This window comes from Lepidochelys olivacea (genome assembly GCF_965140295.1).
Source record: "Lepidochelys olivacea isolate rLepOli2 genome assembly, chromosome: 8".
Taxonomy (NCBI): Eukaryota; Metazoa; Chordata; order Testudines; family Cheloniidae; genus Lepidochelys; species Lepidochelys olivacea.
Genome location: NC_140418.1, coordinates 63,572,011 through 63,586,968, shown reverse-complemented (window position 1 = coordinate 63,586,968; position 14,958 = coordinate 63,572,011). Strand labels below are relative to the sequence as shown.

Sequence of the window (14,958 nt, the reverse complement as noted above, 5' to 3'; positions counted from 1 at the left end):
GCAGTAATGAAGATAAGCACTTTGTTATTAAAGAGCAATGTAATCTCCCCCTAGCCCCCAAACTAAGCAATTGGCATGCTTTTCCCTGGGTTACTAAAAAGGTGGTACCACCAAAATGCTGAGGCCTACACAGAAAACACTGTCATTCATAGTCCTACCTGGTGTGACGGGGTCAGGCCAGATGGCTACAGGAGAGTGATTTTTTTTTTGAAGCAGAAAAAATTTTATTTGTGTAACACTTACAAAGAATCACCAAAAAGGATAAAGCAAAACTATGCAACAAAACAAAAGCAAACACAAGGTATAACACAGCAGCCTTCAGGAGGGAGAAGTGTTCAGGCTAGCCTGGGCCCAGAGCTGGGGGGGCTTCCTTGACACTCGTGGTCTTCCACCCTTCTGAGTTACCTGGTGGCCTACAGCGGGGGGGCTTCCTCGACACTCCTGGTCTTCCACTCCCTCGAGTTACCTAGTGCTATGCCCAGTGTCACCGATTATTCCTCTCCTGAGAGTGCCCGACAAGATGGGCACGGCTGCGGGGTGGGCGGTTTGGGGGTGGGGCGGACGTACACCCACGTGTGATAGGGCCCCTCCTAGATGACAGGAATGATGGTATCCACAGCGGCAACGGCTGGGGCCTCTCGCTCTTCCCCTCAATCAAAGGGTCAGACGGAGGGAACTGGACGGGGTCACCAAGCAGAGAACCTCGGACAGCGCCCACCGCTCCTCAAAGGCGTCAAGGGAGTTGGTGGACGCCGCCCAGAGGAACTCCGCCCGGATATGTGAATGTACTGAGGATCGGAAAACGGCCCTACAGTCGCAGGACGCTTCATTGGCCAACCTCCCCTCTCTGGTTTTATAAATGGCTGTTTTAGCTAGGGCTAGGAGGAGGTTAACCAGGAGATCTCGTGATTTTGTGGGGCCACGGATGGGAAGTGTATAAATAAAAAGGTGAGGGGAAAAGTGTAGCCAAAAGCGTAATAAATACAGAAGAGTGATAGAAGATAGATATATTAGCCCCAGATTAAACAGGTCACTTTTCCCCGAGTAAGATAATGGGCTCTTCCAGAACAATCAGGAAGTTGCTGGAACCAATTAAGGCAAGCTAATTAGGACACCTGGAGCCAATTAAGAAGCTACCAGACTCAATTAGGACTGGCAGGCTAATCAGTGCACCTGGTTTTAAAAAGGACCTCACTTTAGTTAGTGTGGCGCGTGTGAGGAGCTGGGAGCAAGAGGTGCAAGAAGCTAAGTGTGAGTAGGCTTACTGCTGGAGGACTGCGAAGTACAAGCATTACCAGACGTCAGGAGGAAGGTCTTGTGGTGAGGATAAAGAAGGTGTTGGGAGGAGGCCATGGGGAAGTAGCCCAGGGAGTTGTAGTGGTCACACAGCTGTTACAAGAGACACTGTAGACAGTTAAAATCCACAGGGCTCTGGGCTGGAACCCAGAGTAGAGGGCGGGCCTGGGTTCTTCCCATCCCCCTTCAACTCCCTATTTGAGACAAGAGGAAGTGACTTGGATTGTGGGTCCTTCCAGAGGGGATGGTCCCTGGCCTATCCCCCAACCCACTAGGTGGGTCAGCAGAGACTGCGGAGACTGTTCTCCTCCCTTTCCCCATACTGGCCAGTGATGAGGTTAGCTGAGTGAATGGCAGGTTTGAGCCACTAGCAAAAATGGCCAGAGGGCTGCTGTGAATCTGAGGTGAGCAAATCCACCAATAAGCATAGGACCCACCAAGGCAGAGGAGGAACTTTGTCACACTTGCAATACTGAAAGGCAGAGTTAAAGACCCTTCAAGACGCAAGTCTTAGGGCCAGCCCCACAACATGTAACTAGCCATGATTGAGGTACCCAATCTGGAGTACCACATAGGGTGCAGCCTCATGAAACTAGTGATTGACAAGGCACAGGCCCTAATAGCATGCCCAATTCCCTGGAAGAAGAGGCAAATGAGGTATTTTCTCAGCCTGGCAATTTATTACTGGAGGTTTATGTTCAGTTTTACCTCAATCTCAGCCTACCTTCCAGACCTAATTAAAGGTACACCACCCAAAGAAGATCTGGTGGGATTGGAACAGGGAGGAAGCTTTTAATGAACTGAAAGCGCAGTTATGCTGGGCACCTGTGCTCTTCGGCCCTGATTTTTCTTGTGAATTCATACTGCACATAGATGCCTCGCATGTCTGCCTAAGAGCCATGCTCTCAGAAGACACTGAAGAAGAACACCCAATTGCATAGTTGACTAAGAAGATATTCCCTAGAGAAAAGGCCTACTCAAGTACTGAAAAGGAGGCACTGGTGATTGAATGGGCCATGGATTCTCTCAGGTATTACCTGCCAGGTAGCCCCTTCTCCTTGATCACAGTCCATGCTCTCCTCTACTGACTCCAAACCATAAAAGATGTGAATCCATGTATAAGTCAATGGTACCTGGTGCTACAAACCCATAGTTTCAGAGTGCAACACCAGATGGGAAAGGAGTGTGTTAATGCCAGTTTCTTTTCACAGAAAATCAGAGATGGAGATTACCTGTCCCAGGACTACAGGGATGAGGTTGTGAGGGGTAATTTCCTCAGTCTCATAGAAAGGGCGGCTAATGAGCCCTTCTGGGCTAAGCCAGCACTAATGAGATCTGTCTGTGAGACTTGATCTGCCTGGAGGGAGGAAGCTTAAAAAGGGAAAGCCTTCCACAGGAAGAGGTGGTGATTAGGGAGAAAATTGCTATACCTGAGAGACCACTGGCTATGTGGACAGACCAGCAAGAGGAAGACAACTGCAGAACTTGCAGCCCCTGAGACTGTATGGACCAGGTATAAAGCAGGGGTGACCAAAAGGAAGAGTTGGAGGCAGACCCTACTCCTGATTAAAGACAGTATACCTGCAGACTAGCCAAAACCCAAAGGAGAGACCAAAAGACTGCCTAAGAGACTGACCACCTTTGCCTTTTTCTTTTACTCTGATTCTCCCTCTCCCAGGGGAAGGAGAGGAAAAAGGGCCTTTAAAAAAAATCCCTTGAGTGCCACAAACAGGGGAAGGACTCTGTAAGCAGTTTAAATCATGGTTCGAGGAGACAGGGTGGGGATGAGGTACCCACCATAAGATGATTGAAAGATGTAAACATTGAGAAAGAAATTAGAGGAATTATTGAAAGCAATAATATTAAACAACAGTCATGGAATTAAACTAAGAAAAAGAGAAGTTTATATTAAATATTAGAGAAGACTTCCTGACAGAGATCTTTCAGACTGCAGAATAGTCGTTCCAGGGAAGTATTAAACTCTAGTGCTTATGATTTTGAAAGCTATAACAGGCCAAACACTATGCTGAGTAGCGTAGGGAACAAATCTTGCATTTCCAGAGGATAGATGAGATGACATAAGGTCTTTTTAGCATTTAACTTCTAATTATTCTAATCAGTATGTTCCAAGTGCTTAAATGTGCATTTTACTTCATTCTTAATATGTCCCTCTAAATTTATGCTAAAAAGATGTTAAGAGGAATCACATGAAAATGCTGATATTTTGTGGTGCAATTGTATCTATATAATCATTTATAGATTGACTTTTAATTCTAATACTCTATTTTCTGTTTCAGGGTACAAGTTGAATTTTATATGAATGAAAATACATTTAAAGAGAGACTGAAGCTATTTTTCATCAAAAACCAAAGATCAAGTAAGCAGTTTTGATTAATTTCAGTTGCACACATTTGTTAAATATAGGGGCTAAAATCTTGGCCCCGTTAGAGTCAATATCAGGAGTTCCACTTCAATGAGGCCAAGATTTCATCCATAGGAGATTAGCGGAGTCTGTTTTTAACGGAATGCCCATGATGAATTCTCAACACGTTAGCAATCTAGTGTTTTCTTTTTTTCTTTTTCGTTTTGTTGGGGACAACTATTTATTGACTGGGTTTTATTTTTGCAACGTCTTCAGATGGACAAGTTTCCATGGATCTGACATGTCAGTGTATTTGGATAGGTCATCACATAGCTTTCTGAAGGAAAAGAAAAGTTCCAGAGGCATCTGGGCTTCCAACCTATTTTTTTTTAATCAAATTCCTTTTAAATTATCTAGGTTGCAAAAATAATTTAGAAAGGTGACCAGCTGAAAGGGCATCCCGGCTTCTAAAGCGTTTCTGAACATGATATTTCAAAAACAAATACATTTTAGTTCCCTTATATATAGTTTTCCTCCAACCCTGATTCAGCAGTCTATCCACATTCACCAAAGCACATTAACTGCTTTCCTGAATGGGGCCTAGATGATTTTTCACTCAAATTGCCACATTTAAAACTAACAATGCTCATTTTCCACCTTTTAAAATTAACTAACACCAAATGTGCACTGGGGAGAAATTCACCCTATGTGAATAGCTTCCATCATGCTGTATCCATAACTAACTTAGGGCCTGTATGAAAGCTCAAATTCAACCAGGGGATCGAGGGCCAGTGCAAGATTTCCCCCACAACCTAAGGTGATTGCAGGTAGGGTGACCACATGTCCTGATTTTATTGGGGCAGTCCCGATATTCAGGGCTTTTTCTTAAATAGGCACCTATTACCCCGCACTCTGATTTTTCACACTTGCTATCTGGTCACCCTAATTGCAGGAGGAAACTGTGGCCAGAAGGGCTATATAAGATGCAGTCCATACATGTTGTGGCAATAGTCTCCAAACCAGACCTGCTTAGGCCATCACAGAAGGCCATAATGGGCAGGGACTATGACATTTACCTTTACATTCATCCAGTCATTCCCAAACCTCAAGCAACAGCCTGAATGAAATAAAACCTGATGTGTATACGTTAACTGTGTGTGAGGAAGGTAACTGCACACCCTGGCTCCATGTGTTAGCACTGTTGATTTCACTACCTTTTGCCTTCTAAACATATTAGAGCCAGATTACAGTGACTTTATGCAGGTGGGGGAATGGATTTTACCCTAATTACTTAAGTACAGCTCAGGTGGGTGCAGAGCTTGGTGCAGATAAAAGATTATTTTCATCCTTGCATTATATGGAGAAAGGGTAAGTGGACAAATTTTAAAGAGAGAGACAAGGTGGTTGAGGTAATTTTTTATGGGACCAACTTCTGTTGGTGAAAGAGACAAGTATTCAAGCTGCACGGAGTGATTTTCCCAGACTTGAAGAGCTCAGAGTCACAGCAAAATACAAGGTAGAACAGATTGTTTAGCGTGAGGACATTAACACATATTCTAAGGGACCACTTCATTTTAAATGTGTCCGTTATGCTAAACAATCTGTTCCACTTTATATTTAGCTGTGACACTGAATACCTTTCCCAGACCTGGAGAAGAGCTCAGTGTAGCTCAAAAGCTTGTCTCTTTCACCAACAGAAGTTGGTCCAATAAAAAGATATTAACTCATTCATTTCATCTCTCTAATATACTGGGACCAACCCTGTTACACCACCACTGCAAACACCACTAAACAGATTTCTAAAAGGTATTTAGGCATGTAGAGATGCAGATAAGCACCTACTGGGATTTTCAAGAGTGAGTAGGAACCTAATTCCATTGAAATCAAAACTGAAAATTATCAGTAAATGGAGCGAATTCAGCAAGTGTGAACTCCGATTCCATCTTAGGAATCCTGTTGTGATCAGCGCCGCTCTGAAGTAGAACAAGCAAAAAAAGAGACCTAAAGACTTGGATGTCTAAATCTCTCTTTGAGCAACTAAATAGAACTGGCTTGATTTTCTCCCCCGCCCCCAAGCACCGCACACCATTGTTTTGCTCACACCCACCCATACATGTTTCTAAACTTTTTCGTGCCCTTTATTTTTGGCCTTATGCTGTTTGCAACTATTCCCAATTTAGTAATTCCACATTCAAGTGAACCCCAAACTCAATTCACCGCCATTAAAAGTTATTCCTTTGACAGACAAGCACATTCTGTTTCATTTTACAAGTAAGATCTCATAGGACACTGCATAAAATGCATTGCTATATCCAGTAAATCAGATGACGACTGTGATTTAGGAATTACTTAAATATGTATGCTTAAAGATATTCATGAGAATGAGAGACAGAGAGAGAAACCAAATCATGAATTCTACAAGTTCTATTGAGATTTGCACACTTGAATGTACAAATTAAAATATCTAAATGATATTGTGAATACTTGGTGACATGCTTTGATACTCTTACCCACACTCAATAGAGCTCTACTTGACTAAAGTAGGAATACTCATGGTGTAAAGTACTATTCAACATGAGTAAGTCCCATAGTTAGGTCAAAGTACAAACATCCCAGCAAGAAGTATTATATGAAAAATTCTTAAAGTACTTCAGAACAATCCTGTTACCAGGCAAAACAGGCAGTAACTCTTCTGTATACCTTGAGTCAATGAATAAAAATTGTACTGAATATATAAGACTATATTTGCACTCAGAGTAATCAAAACAGTGGAGATTTCTGTATAGCAGAAATATATTCTGAACCTACAGCCTTGAAGCAGTGATTTCAACATCCACATTTAAATCTTTAAAACAATCTTTAAAAAAGGGAAGAAGGAGGATCCTGGGAATTACAGGCCAGTAAGCCTCACTTCAGTCCCTGGAAAAATCATGGAGCAGGTCCTCAAAGAATCAATCCTGAAGCACTTGCATGAGAGGAAAGTGATCAGGAACAGCCAGCATGGATTCACCAAGGGAAGGTCATGCCTGACTAATCTAATCGCCTTCTATGATGAGATTACTGGTTCTGTGGATGAAGAGAAAGCAGTGGATGTATTGTATCTTGACTTTAGCAAAGCTTTTGACACGGTCTCCCACAGTATTCTTGTCAGCAAGTTAAGGAAGTATGGGCTGGATGAATGCACTATAAGGTGGGTAGAAAGTTGGCTAGATTGTCGGGCTCAACGGGTAGTGATCAATGGCTCCAGGTCTAGTTGGCAGCCGGTGTCAAGTGGAGTGCCCCAGGGGTCGGTCCTGGGGCCGGTTTTGTTCAATATCTTCATAAATGATCTGGAGGATGGTGTGGATTGCACTCTCAGCAAATTTGCGGATGATACTAAACTGGGAGGAGTGGTAGATACGCTGAAGGGCAGGGATAGGATACAGAGGGACCTAGACAAATTGGAGGATTGGGCCAAAAGAAATCTGATGAGGTTCAATAAGGGTAAGTGCAGGGTCCTGCACTTAGGACGGAAGAACCCAATGCACAGCTACAGACTAGGGACCGAATGGCTAGGCAGCAGTTCTGCGGAAAAGGACCTAGGGGTTACAGTGGACGAAAAGCTGGATATGAGCCAGCAGTGTGCCCTTGTTGCCAAGAAGGCCAATAGCATTTTGGGATGTATAAGTAGGGGCATAGCGAGCAGATCGAGGGACTTGATCGTCCCCCTCTATTCGACATTGGTGAGGCCTCATCTGGAGTACTGTGTCCACTTTTGGGCCCCACACTACAAGAAGGATGTGGATAAATTGGAGAGAGTCCAGCGAAGGGCAACAAAAATGATTAGGGGGCTGGAACACATGAGTTATGAGGAGAGGCTGAGGGAACTGGGATTGTTTAGTCTGCGGAAGAGAAGAATGAGGGGGGATTTGATAGCTGCTTTCAACTACCTGAGAGGTAGTTCCAGAGAGGATGGTTCTAGACTATTCTCAGTGGAAGCTGATGACAGAACAAGGACTAATGGTCTCAAGTTGCAGTGGGGGAGATTTAGGTTGGATATTAGGAAAAACTTTTTCACTAGGAGGGTGGTGAACCACTGGAATGCGTTGCCTAGGGAGGTGGTGGAATCTCCTTCCTTAGAAGTTTTTAAGGTCAGGCTTGACAAAGCCCTGGCTGGGATGATTTAATTGGGGATGGGCCCTGCTTTTGAGCAGGGGGTTGGACTAGATGACCTCCTGAGGTCCCTTCCAGCCCTGATATTCTATGATTCTATGATTTCAATCAATCTTCAGTGTTGCTTTTGAATCTGTAAAATCTTCTCAGTGTACACAATGAAGTCAGTATAAGCTTCTCGAATGCACACAACTCATGTCAAAACTATCTGCTTTTTTGCTTGTGTAGCAATACTGCAGAAACATTCCTACATATTTCGTGGACATGCCATACTTACCATATACATAGCCTTTTGAGTATGGGCAAATGAACCTATTTGGAATTCAATTCATAGATCAAGATATAGTTTGCACTGTCCTGACACTTACCACATTTCTGTTTCTGGCAGCTAATTGGAAGTCTACATACCAGTTAAATTAAGCACCTGGTTCCCGAAAATTGGGAATATAGTTATGAAAAAAATAGACCTGTTGAGAGGGAAACTTGCATTTTTGAAATGTAATAGCCCTTTTTGGACTACACTAAGATTAGGGATCCAAAAACTGTGCTCACTTAGGGCAAGAGAGAATGTTTCTTTGTTCCATTTAGATAGTCCTTTTTATATAAAAAGGGGTTACATATAACCCCATCTCTTATACTCCCTTGATTGTATGTTAACTAGTCTCTGGGCATGTTGCAAAGAAGGAATTGCTTTGCCCATACACTATTGTGATGATAGAGTGCCATATTTAAAGTGTCATTGAAGGGGGATTTATTTGATTATATTAATTCTCTATTCCACTCCCGGCCCCCCATTGTTTTGTTTCAGTTGTCCTGCTCGCAAGCTCTTGCTTGCATGTTTGATTACACTGTTGATGTCAATTCTCATGTTAATGCCTCACTATATTTCTACTTAATATTGTTAATCACCTATGATCCTGGCTCTTTACTTGCTCCCTTAGTCATTTATTTTCCTACTCACTAGAGCGGGAAGGAATTTCAGTCAAATGTATATTTCAGCAAAAATAAACACATTTGGATTGACTGAAACATTTTGTTAATTCCTGTTGATTTTGGCAAGTTGTTTTGGTTGAAACAAAAATAATTTTGGAAATGTTGAATTGGTTCATTTTGACATTATCAAAACAGCCGAAAAAATGAAAACTTTTTACATTGACCAGGGGATTCAGACATAATTCACCAAACTAAGGAGCAGTGGTTAGGCCACTGTGTGTGGAGGTGGGAGACATGGGTTTGAATAGCTGCTCTGGAGCAGGGACTTGACTGCAGGTCTCCCTTTCCCCCTCCTCCCCCACAAGGTGAGTGTCCTAACTGTTAGGCTATATTCCAGGGTAGGCATTAGTCCTGTTGAAACTGTTCCCCTTTGTATAAGATACTTAACTATCCATTGGACTAGAGAATGAGTGACTCTATAGCCCAGTAGTTAGAGCACTTAATGGGGAGAGGGCAGGGGACACCTGGATTCCAGTCCCTGCACCAATGACTTTTCAAGTAATTTCATACAACATGGAACACCTTCAACAGGAGAGAGACACAGACCCACCCCAGAGTACCCAGTAAGCTGGTAGTTAGGACATTCACTTGGCAGGGTGTGGAAAAAGATCTGTGTTCAAGTTTCTGCTCTAGAGCAGGGATTCAGATCTGGCCAGGTGAGTGTCCTAAGTACCACTCTTATGAATATAAAGGGGAGGAGTGACAGTGCTTTATTTGTATTACCATAGCACGTAGGAGTCCTAGTCATGGATCTCTTCCTCTTTGTCCCCTAAAGCACACAGATTTGCAGGCTTCCACAAAGGGAACTAGTTAAAATGACGTGGTCTTTAAACTAAGTTTAAGTAGTTGGTATCAGGGAAGCAAGTCTGAGGCTGAGAACATAATGGTTATGTATTATGGTGTGGCACGTGATAAGCAATCCTATTCAAGATCCCATAGCATATTCAAAGCATTACTTGTTCTTACGACCTGTACATTATAACTCTGCGTGGACTCCTCCTGACAGTCGAAATGACATACTGGACTTCCACATAGAGTGCTTCCGCAGACATGCACAGGCTGAAATTGTGAACAAACAACATCACTTGCCCCATAACCTCAGCCGTACAGAACACAATGCCATCCACAGCCTCAAATAACTCTGAACATAATAAAGGGGCTGACAAAGGAGGTGCTGTAGTCATAATGTACAGGTCGGATTATGAACAGGAGGCTGCCAAGCAACTCTCCAACACCTCATTCTACAGGCCACTATCCTCTGACCCCACTGAGGAGTGCCAAAAGAAACTACACCATCTGCTCAAGAAACTCCCTGCTACAGCATGGGAACAAATCTACACGGACACACCCCCAGAGCCCCGACCAGGGGTATTCCATCTGCTACCCAAGATCCATAAACCTGGGAACCCTGGACGCCCCATCATCTCAGGTATCTGCACTCTTACGGCAGGATTATCTGGCTATTTGGACTCTCTCCTCAGACCCTGCGCTACCAGCACTCCTAGCTATCTTTGAGACACCACTGACTTTCTGAGGAAACTACAGTGCATTGGTGATCTTCCTGAACACACCATCCTGGCCACCATGGATGTAAAATCTGTTTATACCAATATTCCACATGAGGATGGACTACAAGCTGTCAAGAACAGTATGCCTGATGAGGCCACGGCACATCTGGTGGCTGAGCTTTGTGACTTTGTCCTCACTCACAACCATTTCAGATTTGGGGACAACTTATACCTTCAAGTCAGTAGCACTGCTATGGGTACCCACATTGCCCCACAGTATGCCAACATCTTTATGGTTGACTTAGAACAACGCTTCCTTAGCTCTCGTCCCCTAGCTCCCCTCCTCTACTTGCACTATATTGATGACATCATATGGACCTACGGGAAGGAAGCCCTTGAAGAATTCCACCTGGATTTCAACAATTTCCACCCCACCATCAACCTCAGCCTGGACCAGTCCACACAAGAGATCCACTTCCTGGACCCTACAGTGCAAATAAGTGATGGTCACATAAATACCACCCTATACCGGAAACCTACTGACCGCTATACTTACCTACATGTCTCCAGCTTCCATCCAGGACACATCACACGATCCATTGTCTACAGCCAAGCTCTACGATACAGCCACATTTGCTCCAATCCCTCAGACAGAGGCAAACACCTACAAGATCTTTATCAAGCATTCTTAAAACTACAATACCCACCTGGGAAAGTGAGGAAACCGATTGACAGAGCGAGACGGGTACCCAGAAATCACTTACTACAGGACAGGCCCCACAAGGAAAACAATAGAACACCACTGGCCATCACGTACAGCCCCCAACTAAAACCTCTCCAGCACATCATCAACGATCTACAACTTATCCTGGAAAACGATCCCTCACTCTCACAGACCTTGGGAGACAGTCCAGTCCTCGCTTACAGACAGCCCCCCCAACCTAAAGCAAATATTCACCAGCAACTACACACCACACCACAGAAACACTAACCCAGGAACCAATCCCTGTAGCAAACCTCGTTGCCTACTCTGTCCCCATAGCTACTCTAGTGACACCATCAGAGGACCCAACCACATCAGCCACACCATCAGAGGCTCATTCACCTGCATGTCTACAAATGTTATATATGCCATCATGTACCAGCAATGCTCCTCTGCCATGTACATTGGCCAAACCGGACAGTCCCTATGTAAAAGAATAAATGGACACAAATTGGACATCAGGAATGGTAACACACAAAAGCCAGTGGGAGAACACTTCAGTCTTCCTGGACATTCTATAACAGATTTAAAAGTAGCTATACTTGAACAAAAAAACTTCAGAAACAGACTTCAAAGAGAAACAGCAGAACTAAAATTCATTTGCAAATTTAAAACCATTAATTTGGGCTTGAATAGGGACTGGGAGTGGCTGGCTCATTACAGAAGCAGCTTTGCCTCTCCTGGAATTGACACCTCCTCATCTGTTGTTGGGAGTGGACTACATCCACCCTGATCAAATTGGCCCTGTCAACACTAGTTCTCCACTTGTGAGGAAACTCCCTTCTCTTCATGTATCAGTATATTTATGTCTGCATCTGTAACTTTCACTCCATGCATCTGAAGAAGTGAGGTTTTTACCCACAAAAGCTTTTGCTCAAATAAATCTGTTAGTCTTTAAGGTGCCACTCGACTCCTCCTTGTTTTTGTGGATACAGACTAACACGGCTACCCCCTGATACTTGACACTATAACTCATGATTTCTTTTTAAAATGTAATTCCATATTAAAGTTTTCTGTAAACACACCCGGGAAACAGGTCTCCTCACAACAAAGTTATCAGTCCAGTGATATGGAAACCACAAAAAATGCAAGAATTAATATGCTTAGCTAAACTGTCTTACCAAGCCATGTGGGGGTCTGTTATCCAAACCCTCCCCAACGAAACAACCCTATGGCAGACACCCAGCAAACCCCAATCACTTGTATTGATGTCTTTTGGTGGGGAAGACCAGTATCCTGCTACTCATTCTAACGGTTCTGGCGGCACGATTGCTGTCCCTTTTTGTGTTTCAGGGAGCTGCCAAGGATGGCTACTGCCCCCACCCCCAGGAATTTTGGGTGGATTTCAGCGGGAACACAGAACACTCCTGTCATACACTACAGCAAGGGTCATCACAGATGCTGTTTTCTGAACGGCTCAGAGAGAGAGCACACAAAATACATCTTTTCCCTCTGAGTAGTTGCTACTAACCTTTAAGACTTCATGGAGTAGGTTTAGCTAGTTCTGGTTCCCTGATTAATTTTGTGGATTTTATGTGATCAACAAATACAGCTCTAAATTTTAAGCATTTCTACACAATACTCGGTTACCCAAATCCAAATGATATACAGTACACCTGGCATGATGTGTCAACAATTTCAGAGTTGCTCCAATTTGTCAAATATTTCTATAAATTGACAACAATAAAATCATAATATTTCACACAGCTCCAAAATTTAGTTATCGATATTTCCACATAGAAAATGCATGTGAGGTTTACAATAAATATGGCATAGAGTGCCAGCCAGCTACATAATGACAGAGAAGTAATAACACATTGCTGTGACTTGCTTGTACCTGGCAAGATGAATCGGTATAAGATCACACCCTAAAACAAATCTCAGAGAGAGAAAAAAAAGATGAAGCTTCAAGTCAGTGGAGGTAGGGAAAGGTGAAACACACACATCCAGAAAGCTTACTAATGCTATGTTTTGAAATAAGACCTGAAGCCATCTGCTCTGGAAATGGCTCCACTTAAAAACAGAAAAGGGTTAGAGAGTTATGGGAAAGCTCATACCAAACCTATCACAACAGCCATACTCCATACTAATTAACCCCTTACCCCAGTGCATGCAATTGGGATAGAAAAATTATGCAGATACAAATGAAATATTTAAAGGAATACTTAAAAGACAGTGCTAAAAGAATAAGGCCTGAATAAGCAGCATCCGATGCTATAAATTGGTATAACACCATTTAAGTTATTTTACCCCATTTAGAATCTGGCCTCCGGTCTCCAAAATGTCTGTGGAGTATTACAAATTCTGTCAAGTTATCATTTGATCCTTCCAAACTTGGGTCACAAGCAATACCAATACAGGACAATGTGGTATTCTATACACAAACAGTTCTCAATCTCAACACACATTTACTTGTGCCTTTCTTAGATGACAACAATATTTTATTCATTTATGTTGTTTAATGAAATAAACAGATTGTGGACCAAGTTATCAAATTTTTTGTTTTAAACCAAACAGTGATACCATGATTACAGAGACAATGAAATCATAATCACATCACCTCAAAACAATGAATAACTGGATAAAACAGTGGATGATTGATCTTACTGAATATAAATGTCAGACACCAGTGCCAAAATCGCATAGATAAAGACATTTTGTGCAAACACATGCTACTTGACAATCAGTTTAGGAATGGGGAAAAAAACTGAAATCCAGTCAGACAAATCATACTAAGGTACTGACAGGATTTAAAATAGAAATAAAAAAAAACATTAACCAGCAAAGAGAAATTAAGAATAGTGGATTTACAGTGAAGTTTGAAGGAACAGAAAGAATGAAAACTAGTAACCCATTTCACATATAGGAGAAAAGAGATTAAAAATAATTCAACTAAGGCATTTAGGACTAGAAAAATATGTTTTAACTAGAAACTCCTGGACATATTGAAACAAATCTGGGCCTGATCCTTTACTGCCTTAAACATTGGCTAACCATTTAGAGATGTGCAAAGAGTGTAAAACTGTACTCAATTAGAAGAATAGTGTTTAACACCCACTTTAAACAGATGACCATCTTTTTGTTGTGTGTTTGTACAGCACCAAGCAAAATGGGATCCTGGTCCATGACTAGAGGTCTTGCTATGATCATAAACATAATAGCAATGTGCTTGACTATTCAAAGTGCAAGCATTGGAGAACCAGGCCCTCTGTTAACTATGACAGAAGTCAATAGCATCAACAAGAGCGGAGACTCAAATGCCTAACTATGCCAAATGAATTCTGGGATAGGCTTATCTAGGGGATATTTACCAAATTATAGACTATCACTCAAGTGTCTTGAAATAGATAAACTTACAAGTACCGAAAGCAATACTTACTGGTCACACATACAACACTCTCACAAAACCTGATCTATTGAAAGAGAAAGTCAGACAAGGAACCAGTTAAATTTATATATGAAGAATTCCAAAAATAGTAGTTTTAGAGTGGGTATTCAAACACTGTGTCACGCCAAAATACACAAGGAAACAGTTAAATTAAACTATTGTTAATTAAACTACTAGAAAAGGACAGAGGTGAGAGAAATAACACACATTTTACATCTTGGGATGGAGAAGCAAGTAGAGTCACCAGCTCAGGTGCTGGTAAAGAACAGCCCCTGCCTCTGTGGTCAGTTGCATGCCAGGGAGAAGATTCACTTCCAGGAGTAGTACAAGTGGCATTGTTATCCCTTGTGGGATTGCCATAAGAGAATAAGTTCCACCCAAGGCTCCATAGAAACCCTGCAGGAAAAGGCTGCATAAGAGATACAATTTAAATCAGCATATTTCTGAGAATCTTAGCCGTGTCCTATCCTTCATTGCAATAGCCCACTCCAGGCTC

General features: G+C 42.5%; 1 protein-coding gene across 5 annotated transcripts in view; it reads left to right on the top strand.

Annotated features, from left to right (window-relative positions):
- Positions 1 to 14,958, top strand: part of KCNT2 (potassium sodium-activated channel subfamily T member 2) — a 286,784-nt gene that overhangs the window by 59,628 nt on the left and 212,198 nt on the right. For all 5 annotated transcript variants that reach the window (XM_084637878.1, XM_084637876.1, XM_084637877.1 and 2 more), the window contains exon 2: positions 3,594 to 3,673. In XM_084637878.1, the coding sequence (XP_084494004.1) occupies positions 3,594 to 3,673 (80 nt within the window). The remainder of the gene's footprint in view (positions 1 to 3,593; positions 3,674 to 14,958) is intronic.